General features: G+C 40.5%; 1 protein-coding gene across 1 annotated transcript in view; it reads right to left on the bottom strand.

The window, feature by feature from the left end:
* Positions 1 to 463: 463 nt before the first annotated feature.
* The window catches only part of MAP1B (microtubule associated protein 1B), a 68,166-nt gene continuing 51,295 nt past the window's right edge, over positions 464 to 17,334 (bottom strand). Inside the window, exons 4-7 of the mRNA XM_035309079.1 lie at positions 16,226 to 16,366; positions 4,830 to 11,448; positions 2,506 to 2,744; positions 464 to 1,788 (exon numbers count right to left, since the gene is read on the bottom strand). Coding sequence (XP_035164970.1) covers positions 1,633 to 1,788; positions 2,506 to 2,744; positions 4,830 to 11,448; positions 16,226 to 16,366 — 7,155 coding nt within the window. The 3' untranslated portion in view covers positions 464 to 1,632. The remainder of the gene's footprint in view (positions 1,789 to 2,505; positions 2,745 to 4,829; positions 11,449 to 16,225; positions 16,367 to 17,334) is intronic.

The raw sequence follows: 17,334 nt of genomic DNA on the forward strand, positions 1-17,334 counted from the left end.
CTATCTTTTCTCAAGATCTTGTGAGGGATGAGAATGTAGACACTTGTAAATATTAGGCAATCAACATTTCAAATTCCATTTTCTTTCATCATTAATAGATTAATTTTATCATTAGGGTGCCCCCTCTGCACCTATCCCCAAAAAAGGTTTTGGCAGTTGACTATTTTCAATAAATTTTAGCTTAATATCCATTCTCACTAGAACCTTAAACAACATTATTCATTTATCTTACAAAACTACTAAAAAAAACTGCCTTCACCTGAAAATTTTTTCTTTGAGTTTTCCTGTAAATGAAAACTTTTGTTAAAAATTCATCTATTAAAAGTTCACACATTGCTAAAAAAAGGTTTCTGTACATTTGTTCCCATATTCACTCTTAAATTAAACAAATAAAATAATGTAAGACAAAGGAAGGTTGAATACTGTACAGACTCGCAGGTAACCTTTTTTCATTCTGAAAATTTCATTCTGAAAATTTCACTAAGTTTTGTAACTCTGATACTGGACACCACTTCAATCCTGCTTCCACAGTACAAAAGAAGCTTTCAAAAGAAATGCTCATCTTGCCTTCTTCAGCTGTCCAGGTGCACCAATGAAGTGTTCACATGACTAAGATATGTAATTCATAGCACCAAGCCATTTGACCAGTCAGATAGGTTTCTAGTACCACACATGCACACTCACACTTCTTTACTGGTGTAACTATGATCCTACACTGGTGTTTATAAATTTGCTGTCTCAACGGTAAAAAATAAGTGCATCGAGTTTCTTTGTACATTCAAGTCACTTTCTAAGGCAAATTGTCTACTATATGTACTCCCAACTGCTTTGGTATTTTGCTTCAGTCAATCAACAGTTGACATGGGTGTTTAAGCATGTGGACTGGTCAATTCTGAGTGGAGTAAGTGGACTTTTGCTGGGAGTATGCCTTAGACCAATAATTCTGGATGTTAAAAGGAGGGTTTTAGAGTTCTGGTTGGGGTTCAGACAATGTGCATATTTGGCCTATGATTGTTATGGTATGTCAGTATGCAGAGTTCAAATTAAAGTGGAAAACTGCTAATGAGAGTTTAAGTTTTATGTCCTTTCTTAGCCACGTTCTGTTTCTTTGCATTTTCCAGCTAACTTAACTCTGTAAAGTAAGGACCCCCTTTGCGACAGCTCGGATTGATACAAATTTAAAACTTTCTTTTCATATGAGAGCATAAGCAGACTGCAGTAAGCGATACATCTATTGCCATGAGACTAATGCAGATCTAATTATTTATTACTTTCTCCTCCTACCCCTCTCTCTCTTTCTCTCTTGTTGTGTTTCTTTAGAGGGCAAATGCCTCTACCTGGCAGAAGTCAGTTATGGTTGCTAGTGCATGGTTTCCAAACGTTCAGCGGAGATGAAACTGGATCTGTATTTTCGCAGTAATTTGAACCCTACTATAGGAATACTGTTACTTCCCTTAGCAATCAGCAAAGACTGAAAAATATTAGTGACTTGCATCACCGTGACACAGTATAGCATTTGGCAGGTATATAGTTCAGCAGTTGAAATAGATGGGTTGAATTTTTAGAAAAGGTGTTTTCAAACTGAAGAATTTCTGGAAACAAAGTTTAACGTTGTGGTGCGTGGTCTTGTTCTTACAGTTCAATCTTGCATGCGGGAAAAGATTCATCTTGCATAACAACTGTGCTGCTGCTTGCCAAAACCATGATGTTGAGGTCCTGCTGTTTCTCATGGGTCTCTTGGTACCATTCTCTCATCACTTCTGAGTCATGTGTTGGGATTAAGGTCACCTGCAACATGAAAAAGGAGAGCTTCTCAGGCATGAGCAACAGAAGAAAATATGAAGAAAATTGTCTTTGTTAAAAGTGCCAACCAACAGCTACATTTCCCTTTTGGAAAGATCAGATCTGTATGCAGTAAGTAATAAGATAAATGTATGGATAAATAGATAGATAGATAGATAGATAGATAAGATAAAATGACTGCAAAGGAGCAGTTTATCATAATAAAATGTTAGTTCTGTAAGGTGCTCAAATACAGCTTATCAGAGAAGGAGCAAGATATAGTCTGCACTGATATCCCTTCTGATTATGGCCTATTTATTTATCACATTGGAAAGGCACAAGGAGTTTCCAAGTGTATGTATTTGCTGTACCAACCACAGAATGTTATTTCTTTCTTTCCTACATGCAAACTGAAAGGTTCCCAAACCCAGATCATATAATAATAACATGAAACAGCAAATGGCCCTGTAAATAATGCGTTTCCAACCACTTCATTCTCCAGGGTCAGGTCAGAAGGGCAAGGAATGGAGGTGCAGCTGACCACAGCTCTGTACTTCACTCATGTGTCCTCTCACTAGTTTCATCACTGATGAAATGAGGTGTCCTGGCTGGGAACCTCCAGTCCAGAGCAGTGGCTGTTCACTCCACAGGTGCTCTGGCTACCCATGGTTTCTTCTCAGAAAAGTTTTAATTCCCAGGCAGAAATACTCGCAAAGAGCCTACCTGCATGTTGCTCTCCCACTGGGCCTTGCCCTCCAGCAGGGAGTCCAGAACAGCCCTGCTTGGCTCCTCGGCTGCGGCATCGTTCCCGCTCACCACGTAGTAGGATGACCGCACCCTCTTGAAAAACTCAACGTCAACATTCTTACTATTGCTGTGGTTGGGAATGTACACCAGATCCAAATACACTGGAGGTCCTGGAGGCACCGCCATAGATTTTGCTGATTTAGTAGTCCCAGGCCCTTTGGAAATCAAACAACAAAAGAATACATTCTGGGTTGTTAAAAACATGCATTAATTAGTGACCATTAAAGTCATTGAGGTGATACTCCTTAAAATAGCTACTGCTGGTTAAGTGTTACAGCTGTACTTCTGTGTCTTCTGAAAGAATTATGGCATTACCCTCCTACACCTAATGACACGTTCCAGCTTTGTTGAATCCAAATACTGATGGTACTAGGAGGAAAAAACCTGAACACATGTAACTAACTATATGATACAACAAAAACTCACTGCCATATAACTAACAATTGACTGAACATTTTCCAGTAATATGCTACCATTATCCAACTATTACTACACAAATCTGTGATTACTGAATTACCATTCAATAAATGGCAGCCTTAATTTCTAAGTTAAAAAGCACAGCTTTTTGAAAGTCTCAGATCTGCATGATGATGAAACATAGGGTCATACAGGGAGCCATGCAGATTTGAAGCTATCTTTATTTACATACACAAATTGGCCACATCACAAAAAGCAGGGGGAAGAAGCTGCAATGCATAGTGCAGTGGCTAAGAAGAGCTTCTTTCAAAAGGAAATCCAAATTTTAAGCACTCACATACTTACAAAAAAGCTGCTTTTGCCACACACTGGACCACAGTGTGAACTGACAATCAGGGTTCAATCAGTAATCGTATTCAGATGATGGCCATTTCTTGATTACTAGCCTCCTCATGATGTTATAGAAGATAAAGTTTGGTAAACTAAATTATCTGAGCAGTATACTTTATTTAGGGTCACATACTGAAAGGCCAGGAAAGTCCATTAGAATTGTCTAGCTTGATCTGATATTCATCAGAGGGCAATATGCCAAACAAGCATCATAATATGAAAATATTTCCTGAATTAGAGCATTTTTAACTATTGGGTATGTTACAAAACCTTTTACCATCTTTTATCACAAATAATAATAATAATAATAAATCAATGATACATCTTCTGCATTTGTGGACACTAACTTTGTATACAATATTGGGCATTATATTTTAAACCTAAATGTCAATATCAAATAAGAGTCCTGTCTTAAGCTCTAGCATATGCCTGAGAAGTATGCTTCAAGGAAAAGGAATCTAATACAGAGCTAAAGTTCTGGAGAAATGTACAGCATGAGGAACTAAACTGCTGTTTTGAAAGGCATCTACTAACAGAGACATGCAAACTATGGTATAAGAAACAAACTGTGGACTACTTCTAATAGTAGTCCACAGAGGAGACTACAGGACATGAATGGGAGAGCTACAGACATGAATGCTGGTTTGCTTGTACTGAATCCCAGATCTGCTGGCAGTAAAAAGCTTTCAAGAGAATGTCAGTCCTGTTGATAACAGTAAAATCAGAGTATCCTCAAAACTCTGTAATAAGATCTGCTGGAAACAACATAGCACAATGCCTTCTTCAGTAATTTAATTTGTATTTTATTACTACTTAGAAGGCACAAGTCATTCAAAATGGCATTAACTTTCCACATGTTGAGTCATCACTGATGGCATAAGACTTTAACCGGATTATGTGGTATACATGCTTAGCTCACCAAAAGTGCTCTTACTACTGTTATAATTTTTAAAATACTCTTTTTAAAAATAATCCAGCAAAGTAATTAAAGCATCCAATGTCCTATAGCACCTTGCCTCTCACTACATTAAACTGTGTTAGTTTATGTTAAAAGCATTGTGCCTACATGACTCTGGAAATGAATGAAGTGGATCACTCCACTGCTAATTTCACTTCACCTACAAGAGCAGTACTTTTAATTATTCCATTAGTCAGTTAACAATTTAGACAGCTGGTATTAAGCTTTTTTATATTTGATGTACTTGAACTAATTCTTTTCATCTCTGCAAACTGACACATCAAGTTTCTCAGACTAAAAGAGTTAATTCAGAGAATTTCATTCATTTCATTCATCAAATGTGTCTTTACATCCTGTATTTGTATCTAAAACATTGACTTTCCTTGGAGTTTTGCTGAAAATCACATTCTCAACAGATACAAAGGCAATCTAACTTCACTATCTTAACAACTAGAGAGCTCCTATGTGCTTTTACCTGTGGTTGCAGTCTTTGCTGACTTGGATGCTGTTGTGTTTGCTGCATTCTTGGTGTCTTTATCTTTCTCTTCCACTCGGGACTTTACTTCTGGATTAGAGATATTTTTGGTTGCCTTCTCCACAGACTCCTTCTTTTTTGGAGAAGCTGTTTTGGAATTTTTTTCTAAAGATTCTTTCACAGCTGGCTTTGGTGAAGCCACTTGTTTTGATTTACCATCACTTTTTTTAACAGGAGAAGATGACTTGGTCTTAGTACCCTGTTTTTTTGTTTTTGTCTTTTCCTTGAGGTCCTTCTTCAAAGGTTTACCCAGATTCTGGTCAACAGGCAAAGCCTCTGGATCAACCATGGAGACATCAGGGTGCCTAGGGGAAGGGCTGCGATCCTGCATTGGGACCGGTGGTGGGTCAATGTGTTTGTATGTAATTGTCTTGTCTGTTGGAATGGTTTCTGACTCATCTTCCGAGTCAATGTTAGCATCTGCAGTGATGGAAGGGCATTCCTCAGTCTCGGGGGGAACATCTGAATCTGTCTGAGATGGGGCAGACTCGCTCACTGAAGTGGGAGGTGTTTCATCACACTGCCGTCCCTGTTGCTTTCCCCCAGAGGGTGGCTGGGCTCCCCCAGACTGAGTTAATGGCTTTTCTTGATCTTGAGACTGCTCTTCACTTTCAAACCACTCAAGAGGATTAGGGTTAATAAATGAAGGTGAAAGTTCAGTTTTAGGATGCTTATATTCGCAGGAGGACACAAGGCATAAATCAACATCTTGACGAGATTCTGCTAACGATTTTCCTGGAGTAAAATGTGCGCTTGCTTCATAGGAATAGCTAGTAGGTTCAGGTGATCTGGTGGCTTGCTCAGTTGTCTCAAATGAATAATCTGTGGCTTCAGGTGAGCTGGTGGATTTCCCAGTTGTTTCATAGGAGTAAGCTGTGGCCTCTGGTGACCTGGTGGTTCTCCCAGTTGTCTCATAGCAGTAGCCCATGGCTTCTGGTGACTTGGTTTTCCCTGTTGCCTCAAATGAATAATCCATAGCATCAAGTGATTTGGTAGCTTTCCCAATTTTCTCATAGGAATAATCTGTGACATCAAGTGATTTTGTGGTTTTCCCAATTATCTCATAGGAATAATCTGTGGCCTCAGGTGATCTGGTGGTTTTGCCTGTTGTCTCATAGGAATAATCTGTGTCCCCAGGTGACCTGGTGGTTTTTCCTGTCATATCATAGGAATAATCTGTTTCACCAGGTGAGCTGGTGGTTTTCCCTGTCATCTCATAGGAGTAATCTGTGGCCCCTGGTGACCTGGTGGTTTTCTCTGTCATCTCATAGGAGTAATCTGTGGCTTCGGGTGACATAGAAGTTTTCCCTGTTGTTTCATAGGAATAATCTGTGGCTTCAGGTGATTTAGTAGATTTTCCAACTGCCTCATAGGAGTAGCTAATATCCTCTGGTGATCTAGCAGTTTTTTCTGTGGCCTCATAAGAATAACTAAGTTCCTCTGGTGACCTGCTGCTTTTCTCTGAATCTTCTTTTTCAGGGCTGAATAAAGGTTCTGGGCTGTGCTTTGCTACGGTGTCCTGTAATGTCACAGCCTGGTAACCAAAGGCTTTATCAGACGACACTTGCAAAGACAGTGAAGATGCATGACTAGCTGACACTGATTCTGTGACTGCAGGAGGCGAATCTGGAAAACTAGGAGAGTATAGAGGAGAAGATTCCCTTGGACTTAATGGAGATAGATCAGACTTTGGTGACAGCTTTTCTCCCAGGCTCTGAACCTTTTCTGAGGTAAGAGAAGAATGAAGTGACATATCTCTGGGTGGAACGGCACCTGCAAATGTTTCCTCTGGCAGTGGAGAAGTTACCTGGGAAGGAGTATGAGCTGAAGAACTTGAAGATGAAGCTTCAATTTGAGAAACTGAAATAATTTCTGAAATATCCTTCTCTTGAGAGTAAGATGTCTGCTCCACAGGGGAAATCTTCCGTGCAAAAGTAGGCTCCTGTATATCTGAAGGGCTATAATCTACTTCTGTTGGTCCATTTTCAGATATATGGTGTATACTAGTGCCTACAGGAGGATATTCAGGAGATTGCCTACTGAAGTCCATTGCTAAAGACTGCTCAGGGGATTCCTGACCAAATTCTACTGACATAGTTGACTGTTCAGGAGATCTGTGATCATGCACTGGGGTTCTTGATTTTGCAGTTTTAGGTGAGAAATCTGGTGGAGAAATTGACATAGGCCTTGGGCACTCCTCCTTAGATGGAGACATTTCCGTTTCCTGAAATGTTGTTGGTGTTTGTACAACTGACACAGAAAGGGAATCATCAACTTCTGTAGAGTGGGGTGATCCAACCTCAGCATGCAAAGAGGGGGACACATCATCGGTAGTTGGTTCTGGAAATGAACTAGTAGCAACAGATGCTGTAGAGACAGAAGCTACTCCTTCAATATGGGAATACGTGTCTTCTGCTACGACCTCATCAACAGGAGTTGCAGACTTATCAGAAACAGTGCCTTCAGAAATTGACATTTTTGTGTCCTCTTTTAAGGAACCAAACTGACTGATATCTATTTGAGTAGGTGAGAGATCACCTGTCAACTTCCGCTCATCTAAGACCAGTGAAGACTGGGAGCTGCTGGGTTCTGTATCCTCCATTCTTCTCTCTAGGCTGAAGCCTTCCTTAATTACCATAAACTCCATGCTTTTTTCATCTTGTTTTTCTTGGAAAAGCCCCACTGAGCTGGCTTCAGAAGCTGGGCTCAACTGAACTGGTGATTTTTCTTTTTCAGGTTTCCCCTCAGAAGGACTTCCATAATCTCTGGTGGGAGACTTTACATCAGCACTCAAAAATGTATCATAAGTTGTCTCTGAACCTATCAGTGGTGGACTCCGTAGAGGAGAGAGAACCTTTTCAATAGGAGATTCTGAATCTGGCACAGGCTCATCCATAGGGCTTATTCTGGGTTTTGCAGACTCATCTTTGATTTCACTGAATTCAAAGCTAACTGGAGCTTCTGTTGACTTTTCACTTGTTTCAGAGGGAAGCTGACTGGATTTTTCATCAGTGGGAGACTGATAATAAGGTGTGTGGCCAGCACTACCAGCAGCAGACTGTGAGGGAGATGCTACTTCTAATGTTTTATCTTCAGGGCTTGCACAGTGCTCTTCAGCAACTTCTTGACGTACATTGGACAACGCAGCAGTGGGGGCAGGCTCAGCCAAAACCTTGATCTCATTAGGAGTGAGTGAAAAGTTGACACTGCGTTCACCCAGTGGTGTTTTGGCAACTGGTGATGGAGGGGACAAACTATCAGCTGGACTCTTGGCTGGACTAAGTTTTCCAGAAACATCTGGACAGGTTTCTTTGATTTCTAATTTGGCAGTGCCTTGGATTTCACTTTCTTTTTGCCGGTACACATCCTGGAACACGGACTTGCAGAATTTGTCTTCCTCTAGTGAAGAAGGTGGTGAGATGGTAGAAGCTGAGGCATTATAGTCTTTACCTTCTGTGGCTTCTGTTTTGGATCCTTCTGATAATCCATTAAGAGCATCTGGAAGTGGAGAAAGTTTAGGCCTACCAAACTCTTGAGAGTATAGTGACGTCTCATACTTGGTAATATTCACGTACTCCTGAGAAGGTGACTCACTTTCCTCATTGTTAGTTTCATCACTCATGACATCCCGGGGTGTAGACATTTCATCCATTGGAGTTGGTTCACTAGATATTTCAATGGTAGACTGTGTATAACCCGAAGTAGCAGTGAATTCCTCAGGTTGATCTTCTCTATTTTCTTCATCAGAAACAGTGGCTTCACTTTCTGAACCACCAGGTAATGTCTCATCATGGATTGAAGAGGCCGGTTCAACTGCTGGAGACTGAGGCTCTGACCGTTTTGTTGGTGTAATGATGAGTAGGCCATACTTATCTTCAACTTCACCAGCTTCTGCAGCTTTGTCTACCACAGCCATCACATAATCTTCTTCAGCTTCTATTTTTTCAGTCTCCTCTTCATCTCTGATGTCTTCTGCTTTGTCTTCTTCGTCTTCTTCAGTCTCTTCGGTTTCTGCCTTTTCTACTGCTTCTTCCCTGTCCTCCTCAGCCTGTTCATCTGATGCCTCATAATCTGCCTTTTCAATATATTTTTCATCTTTGATATTAGCATCTGTTTCGGCCATTATTTCTTCTGCACTCTTACTCACTTTTTTTGCTTCTTCCATGTATGGTTTTGTGGTGTCAAGTGGTGTCTTTTCTTCCTCATCTTCACCTCGTTCTTCAGCTTCTTCTGTCTCTGCCTTCTCCTCATAATCTGCTTCAGATGATTCTTCCAAGCCAGTTCCCTCATCTTCAAATTTTTCATTGTCATCAACCCTGTGCTTTTCCACAGGTTCCAGTTCTTCAGGTGTCTGTTCACACTCACCCTCAGCCTCTGTGGTAGTTATGCCTTCATCAGAAGACTCAGCAGGTCCTTCATTGTCTAATTTTTCCTTTTGGATATCAAAGGCCTCTTTTTGTTCTTTGCCAGAGAGCTTCAGTTCATCCTCTATGAGTGCAGCCTGAGGTTTTGTTGCTTTTATTGTTTCCACTTCTTCAGCTTTTAATTCTTCAAAATCCTTTGTTAAATCCTCTGGTGAAGACATAAGTGACCTCTCTGCCTCAAGTTCTTTTCCACTAGCTGTAATTTCTGCAGCTGCTACAGCAGCTACAGTTGTAGCAGCAGCTCCAACGGCTGCAAGGGCAGCTTGTGCTCCACTGACTTTGATCTCCTTCTTTACAGTCTTAATTTTTCCCTTTTCCTTTGGCTTTCCAGCAGGTACTGCTTCTTTTTTAGCAGGTTCCTCCTTCTTTTGTGGTTTAGGTTTTGCTGCTGGCTTTTTGGTTTCAGCTGAAGGAGTGGGTGTCTTCTTTGTTTCTTTAGGAACCTTTTTGATGTCCTTTTTGGCTTCTTTTTCTTCCTTCTTAACTTCTTTTTTCTCTTCTTTTTTAGCTTCTTTCTTCACTTCCTTTGGTGGAGCTTCTTTCTTCACTTCCTTCTTAATCTCCTTCTTCTCTTCCTTTTTCACCTCTTTTTTAACTTCTTTTTTGATCTCTTCTTTTTTGGGTTTTTCATCTTTTTTGATGGGAGTTTTCTCCTCTTTTTTAGAAACCACTTTCTTTGTTTTTTCTTTTTCCTCTTTCTTTTCTTCAGGTTTTGCTTTGACTTCCTTTTTCACTGGCTTCTCCTTTGTCACTTTTGGTTTTACATCTGTAGCTTGTTTTTCAGGAGTTTCAGATTTCAGTAATTGTTCTTCCTTACTTGTTATATCTTTTTCTGCCACTATAGGTTTGGCTTCTGGTTTTGCTGGTTTCTCTTTTTTAACTGGAACTTTTTCTTTGCTTTCTAATTTCTGAGGCTTTTCTGGTGCTGGACTAGGCTTTGCAGGCTCTGGAGTTTCTTCTTTAGATTCTTTTCTGACAGTCTTGCTTGGTGGTGTCTTTGCAGCAGGCTTGAGACTCTCCTTGCTGTCAGTTCGCTGTTTCAACTTTGCTTGTTTCACAGCTGGACTAGCAATGTTTCCGGGTAGGTCTTTTTGGGTAACCATTGGTTGTTTAAGGAAGTCCAAGTGTTTGAGTTTTTCTAGTCCTTCTAGAATATTGTACTGGGTGCTGTTTCCAGGAAACAGCACTCGAATTATTTTTTCTGCAGGATTAGCTGGATGCCACACAATCAGGGATGAAACAGAAGTGAAATAGGATAATGGAATGTCTAGTTCTTGGCCATTTGGTAGCAGAAATTCAGCTTTATCTCTGTTAGTACCACTCCACTGTTGCATAAAGTATTGCATCTCTTTGCTACTTTTGACAGGATTAAGCACATACATCTCAAGTTTGCCAACTCCCATTTTCTGAAATAAAATAATGGGGTCAATGGTATTTCCCACATTTCTGAAAAGAGGTTCTGGTTTCATGGACAATTTATTTAAATACTGGAGAGTAAAGCAAGCTTCTTCAACACTCCTTTTAACTCTAATGTTAGGATCCAGATTCTTCAGGTTCTCAGGTACATTAAGGAATACAACTCCTAAATCAGGTGAGATCAGATTTTTCATCCAGTCACTGTTGGTAGTAGACCCTTGAGACTGTTCCTCTTCTAATTCAGCTATTTTTCGCTGAAGCATGCTATTGATTCCTGGCAGGTTATCATCTCCGATGTGAGTGAGTAGAATAGAATCTACCCTGTCCAAATGCCGGATAAGCTTCCAAAAGCAAGATTTTCTTTCAGATCCTCCATTGATAAGCATGTTGAATCCGTTCACTGCAAACAATGCAGAGTCTCCTCTTCCACCCGGGAAAATATAACAGCAGGGTTTGGAGAGTTTCAAGAAGCCTCCTGAGGTTGGAGGTTCCAAAATATCAAAGGGTGATGGCACTTCTACCGATTCTGACAGATACTCTGTAAATTCAGAAAGTCCTTCCATTTCAGGCAATATGGAAGATGAGTTGAGTTTAATGTTAATGAAGTCTTGAAGGTTGTGTCGGTCAAGATTAGAATTTTTCCAGTCCCCTTCCTCAGGGCAGAAAAGAGTTAAGCTGGCTTTGTTGGCAGGGTGTGTGGTGCTCAATAATTCACCAATCTAGGGTTGTGAAACAAAAACACAAGAAGATACACATAAATTAATTTTTAATGATAATTAATGACAGAACATTATGTTATCTAATCAGATAAGACTTTTGTTAGACCTACTGGTGAGTACCCATCTTAGAAGCCAAAGGAACTTGTTTACACTTTTAGTTTACTACTGTATTATTATTATTATTATTTTTAAATACAAAGGAACTGCTTACTCCTGATCCCTTCCTCTCTGCCCAAAGGAGGAAATTTCCCAGAGGTTTTCCCTTCCTTCCTTCACCCTTTATAGGAGGATGGTAGAAGCTTTTATATTCAGAGGGGATGAGAGCTATGGGTTTAAAACTGTAAGTGCTGCCACCATCTCTGCCACTGGTTCATGAGCCTCTGTGCTGCCCCAATTGATCCAGAAGAGCCATGCAAATACCTATGGGAAACAGCACATCCTCTGAACAGGCTGTACTGGGCTGTTTTAGCAAGGTTTTGGTAACAGGGTGCTGTAGGGGTGGCCTCTGTGAACAGAGCCCAGCAGCTGCCCCCATGTCAGATCAGAGCCAGCTCGATCTGGTTCCCTGGAGCCACCACTGGCCAGAGCTAAGCCAGTGAGAGACGATGGTTAGGCCTCTGGGAGAGCAGATTGAAGAAAGGGAAAAATGGCGTGCTACAGCAGCTGGGAGAAAGGGGTAAGAAACAGCCCTGCAGCCCCCAGGTGAGTGCAGCAGGAGGGCAGGAGGAGCTCCAGGCAGGCAGCAGCAGTTCCCCTGCGGGCTGTGGAGAGGCCCCTGGTGGAGCAGGCTGTCCCCCTGCAGCCCATGGGTCCCACATGGAGCAGATCTCCACGCTGCAGCCCGTGGAGGAGCCCCCGGTGGAGCAGGTGGATGTGGCCTGGAGGAGGCTGCGGCCCATGGAGAGCCCCCGCAGGAGCAGGCCCCGGGCCGGAGCTGCAGCCCGTGGAGAGGAGCCCACGCAGGAGCAGGGGTCTGGGGGGAGCTGCCGCCCGTGGGGGACCCGTGCTGGGGCAGTTTGCTCCTGGGGAATGGACCCCGTGGTACGGAGCCGTGTGGGAGCAGTGCTTGGAGAGCTGCTGCCTGTGGGCAGCTCCTGCAGGCTCAGTTCGGGAAGGACAGCATCCCATGGGAGAGACCCCACTCTGGAATTGGGAAAGGAACAGTAAAGATAAAGCATTATTGTAACCCCCATTTCACTGCACTGCCCAGGGGTAGGAGGTAGAAGAGGTGGACAGGGTGAAGGTGTTCTTAATTTGCTTTTAGTTTCTCACTGTGCTATCTGTTAGCAGTAGGCAATAATATTAATCTCCTTTATGCTGGGTCTGTTTTGCCCATGACACTAATTGGTGATTGATCTCCCTGTCCTTATCTCAACCTATGAGCCTTTTTCATCACATTTTCTCCCCCTGTTCTGTTGAGGAGGGATAGTGAGAGAGCGGTGCTCAACTACCTATTGGTGTTAAACTACCACAGGCCATAGTATGAAAGGCTATTTTTCTGTTCCAATCTGATCTAAAAAACAACATTTAATTGTTCCAGACCAGCACACAAATAAACATGGAAAAGTATAACATATTTTAAACCTTCTGCCAGTTAGGCAAACACAGCCCATCTCTATCCTATTTGCTCTTAACAAAGAAAACACCAAATTATGTAAAACTCTTCTTTAAAGAAGTAATTCAGATATAAAACATCAGTATAAAATATTCCCACACAGTATCATGGAAAATACCATAATCTTCTTTACAGAGACTCAACTGTCAGTTAAGCTATAAGAACAGTTTCTATTATGCTACAGCTGAAAAATTTGAGTCTTGGACCATAAACTGAATCAGCGGAAGAAATGAATATATATAAATTAAAGTGGTGTTTGATTGCAGTGCTCTCTGTGGGTCTCTGTGTGCCTAACTTCCTTTCTTTGAGTTACATTATTTATTTTCAGCATTTACAAAAAATAAAACTCATCAAAGATGCAGTGGCTTTTACCCAAACAAAAATAATCCAACCAATACCCAAATAAAGCAGAAAATAAATATTTTATATTTTCCCTGTCAGCCTTACATAGTATCTGAACCATTTGATAGGAGTCTAAAGAAATTTCATTTGTATGTCAGACATGGTTTTGTCTGAAAAAGAACTAAGAAAAAGGCAAAATAAAAGGTGTAAAGATGGAAGAAGATAGATGACAAGGAAAATAGGAGATCCATTCCTGCTGTTTATCACAGAAATAAGAGTGGCAACAAAGACCACAGCTCTGAAATGGAGTTAGAATCTTCAGTATAGTCCTTATGCTGTCTCTCTAGTCAGGGTTGAAAATACATTATTAGGGAGAATTAAAAGTAGTAAAATATCACTTCCTTTGGGTGAATAAATCGAAGCCTGTTGCATACATAAGGTGATAACTTGTGTACAGACTCTTTCTCATGGAGGGCCAACTTTCTGGATAGATAGAAAATCATGTAGTAATACAGTGAGCTGATGAATATACTGGCCCAAGGCTTGCAGTTAGTCCTGTCTAGTTTATATAGTACCATATTTGGATTTCTGCTTCATACCACTAAATTCAATCTCTGTTTCCTCTTAAAGCTGGCACACGTAATGCAGATACTGTTAAGCTATTGGTACCACAGGCCAACGAAGAATTGGAAAAAAATCCAGACAGAGGAGATATCTGTTAGGAATAGCAAGCTCAGGAATGCCCCAGTAAAGGCTTTAATGGATTTGTATTTCCAATGATGACACAAAGGACATTGACAGCTTCACTGCTTACATGATTTGATAACACAAAAATGTAAATGCTTTCTTTCCTCTGGATTGAAAGTCAGTCTGTGAGCAAAGAAACATATTTATGAACCTGATCATCTTTAAAGGGATACCTCTTTTGAAGAATCCTCAGGTTTTGAAGGTTGTAGCCATAGAAGGCAGACAGCAAGGTGGCTGCTCAGAGAGCATACAACATTGCTTCATACCCTGGACCACAAAGGCAATAACAAAAAGCTTTTCATCTGATAGCTGTTGTTGCAGAGGCAGTGGAATAGGACATCTTCAATGCTTTGGCACAGGAGAAATTGAAAACAATGCTTTTAGGCATTGCTGGCAGAGAGGTCTGCAAGCTAGAGATGGATTACTGAACTGGTCTTCAAAAGAGTATCACCCTGGTGAAGGGAAATATTCTTTATTGATTTGTAGGCACATTTCATCACCATAGTTCAGGTTTGGTCCAGTGAAGCAAAATGGACAGAAACCAGAAACATGAACTTCACACAATATTCCTCAAACCTTATATGCTTACAGGTCAGGACAGGATAGGAATTCTTTCATTTAATCACTTTGGAAAACCACTAACCACTTTTTTTTTTCTAGCCTTTTTTCTAACCTTTTTTCCAATTTGTGGACTCTGAAAATTTTCCATTAATGGGAGCATTGAAAAATGTCACATTCACAGGCTGCTATATGGGAATCAGGTTCTTTCTTTGGGTTTCTGAAACATGTAGAAGCAGTGAGAGCCCAAGGCTCAGGGAAAACAAGCTGGATGCCAGTGCTTTAAAAGAGTCGTGCTGGCTGGTGAGTGTGCTGCCACCAGCAGAGATGAGCCATGGGAGCCTCCTTGGGGCCAAAGGAATATATCCCACATGCCCTACAGCAGTCTCACACTGGCTCTAGTGCCTTGCCAGACATCACCACTCAGCTTTCCAGCCAGCTGTTGTTGGCTTATTAACTGTAGCAGTAGGATTTGCCCTGGTTTTGCATGTAGTTAATGTGTTCCTACTTAGCCAGAAGTGCATGGAGCTCAGTCTTGCAATTCCACGGAAAAGTAACTCTGCAAACTGACTTTTAGGCTCCAGATACATTTCAGAGAGCGGGAATACAGTTCTGGAATACCAGCAGGAATCCCTAACCCTACAACCACATGCAGAACAAAGAGGCTTTGAGAATATGATCAAATAGATACACCAGATCAAATAGATCACACCAGAGCTAATGCAAATTTTGCTTTTTCAGCACTGAACTTTCAAATATTGCTCCACTGAAATTCTCCTAATTAATTTTGGAAACTAAAATCCTATGGACGTGGCCATATAGTTTATCTAAATATATGGTTTACACAGCAGCCAAATTAAGTGTGACAGCTTGTTTACTATGGGCTCCTGCCCTATGGGAGCTTTCAGACACAGCACATTAAGCAGGACAGCAAAATAACAAGCCATGAAACAAATGGCATTAAATACTGGTATGTCCTATACTTGTATTTTTGGTGCATAAAGATCACAAAATTTACAGATTTCTCTGGCCAGATTTTAAACACTACAGTAAAGAAGCCAAGCAGGTAGGTGGTACAAAATTCTCCAGGTGTTCCAACAGACAGTCTCTATCTTATTTAATGTCACCTACTGCTCAGCTGCCAACAGGCAAGAACCTTTGTCAAATTCAATTTGTCTGCTTTGTGTGTGCACCTTAAATAAACAACCTGTACACTTCAGAAGCAACACTATCTCCTTCCATTGCCAAAAGGTTCTCTGGTTTCCTGTTTCTCAAAGTTAAAACTTAATTCCCCAAATTAAAATGCAATTCTTTAGTTAAGCAACTCACATAAAAAAACAAAAACCAACAACAAAAAAACTAAATTAAATATATGTTTTTAAAGAAAGAAGAGCAAAGAGCATAAGCATCAAGCTGCCAACTCTAAATTCAACCTAACACAGAGGGCCATTTTTGGTCTTCTAGAAACCTGTGCCATCAGATGACAATAAATTGAAGATACTTTTCTGAACACACCTCTTGATCTGTGAAGATCTCAATGAAGTTCTGGAAGGAGAAGGACCCTGACTGAAGAATGAGTTCTCCTGTGTTTTCAAAGCACTGTCCAGTTAGTACAAGGAGCTTGTGTCTCGCAGCATCTGTGATCATTAAACGCACCTAGAGTGAAGGAGAGAAACACAGCAATAATGGGAGTTACAATGTGTTTCTACAGTCCTATGAGAATGAGCAGTTTACCTTGCTTAATTTAAAACATATTTTGCAGAAGAGTCTCACAGTACTGGTGAAACATCAAATTATAGTTTTGCTAACAGGTAGCATAAAGAAACAAAGGAGACATAAGAATCGATTAGGGAGACGGCCTGATAAATAAGTCAAAGTAAAGACATGTAAAAAAAAAGCAAGAAGCAGAAGAGAATTAAATTGGAATGACAAGAAATATTTTCAATGAACAAATATATTCCTTCTATAACTCTTGGTAAGTTTTAATAGCAGTGTATTGAGACAGATTTGGTCAACTGTGCCTCATATGCTAATAGGAGCAACTACACATATAAGAGTCAGTTTTTGGAAGGCCATTATATTTTTTTTTTTTCCCCCAGTATACAGCATAACTTGCCATTCGGTTGAAAAAATGTCACTGAAAAGTAACAGTCACAAATCACAATCCTGCTTCACCAAAATCATAGGCTTCATCATCAGGCACTCAGATATAGTTATATGCACTATTTACACCTCTTGATGACACTAACTATGGGCTTTTTATAGTCTACATTTCATACACATTAGTAAATTATGTGAGTGCCTGATGGCTTAAAGGAGCTTGCTATTCAGAAATAACTTTCTTCTGCATTTTGAAATAACTCTTAACTACTTGAAAGTAGATTCTAATTACTTTGCTTGACCCTCACAACAGCTACAAATAATGCCTGTTTCCCCCTCAGGGAGAGATTTAATTGTACACTAAGAAATATTTCTATGTTCACAGTCATTCTGTTGGCTGATCTCAACTTAAAGGATAAGAGTAATTAAAACCTTCATAAGATTCTGTACTGTTGAGCAAACCTTTTGCAAATATTTCAAAAAAGTTTTTTTTTTTTTTTTTTTTTTTTTTTTTTTTTTTTTTT

This window comes from Oxyura jamaicensis, chromosome Z (genome assembly GCF_011077185.1).
Source record: "Oxyura jamaicensis isolate SHBP4307 breed ruddy duck chromosome Z, BPBGC_Ojam_1.0, whole genome shotgun sequence".
Classification (NCBI taxonomy): Eukaryota; Metazoa; Chordata; class Aves; order Anseriformes; family Anatidae; genus Oxyura; species Oxyura jamaicensis.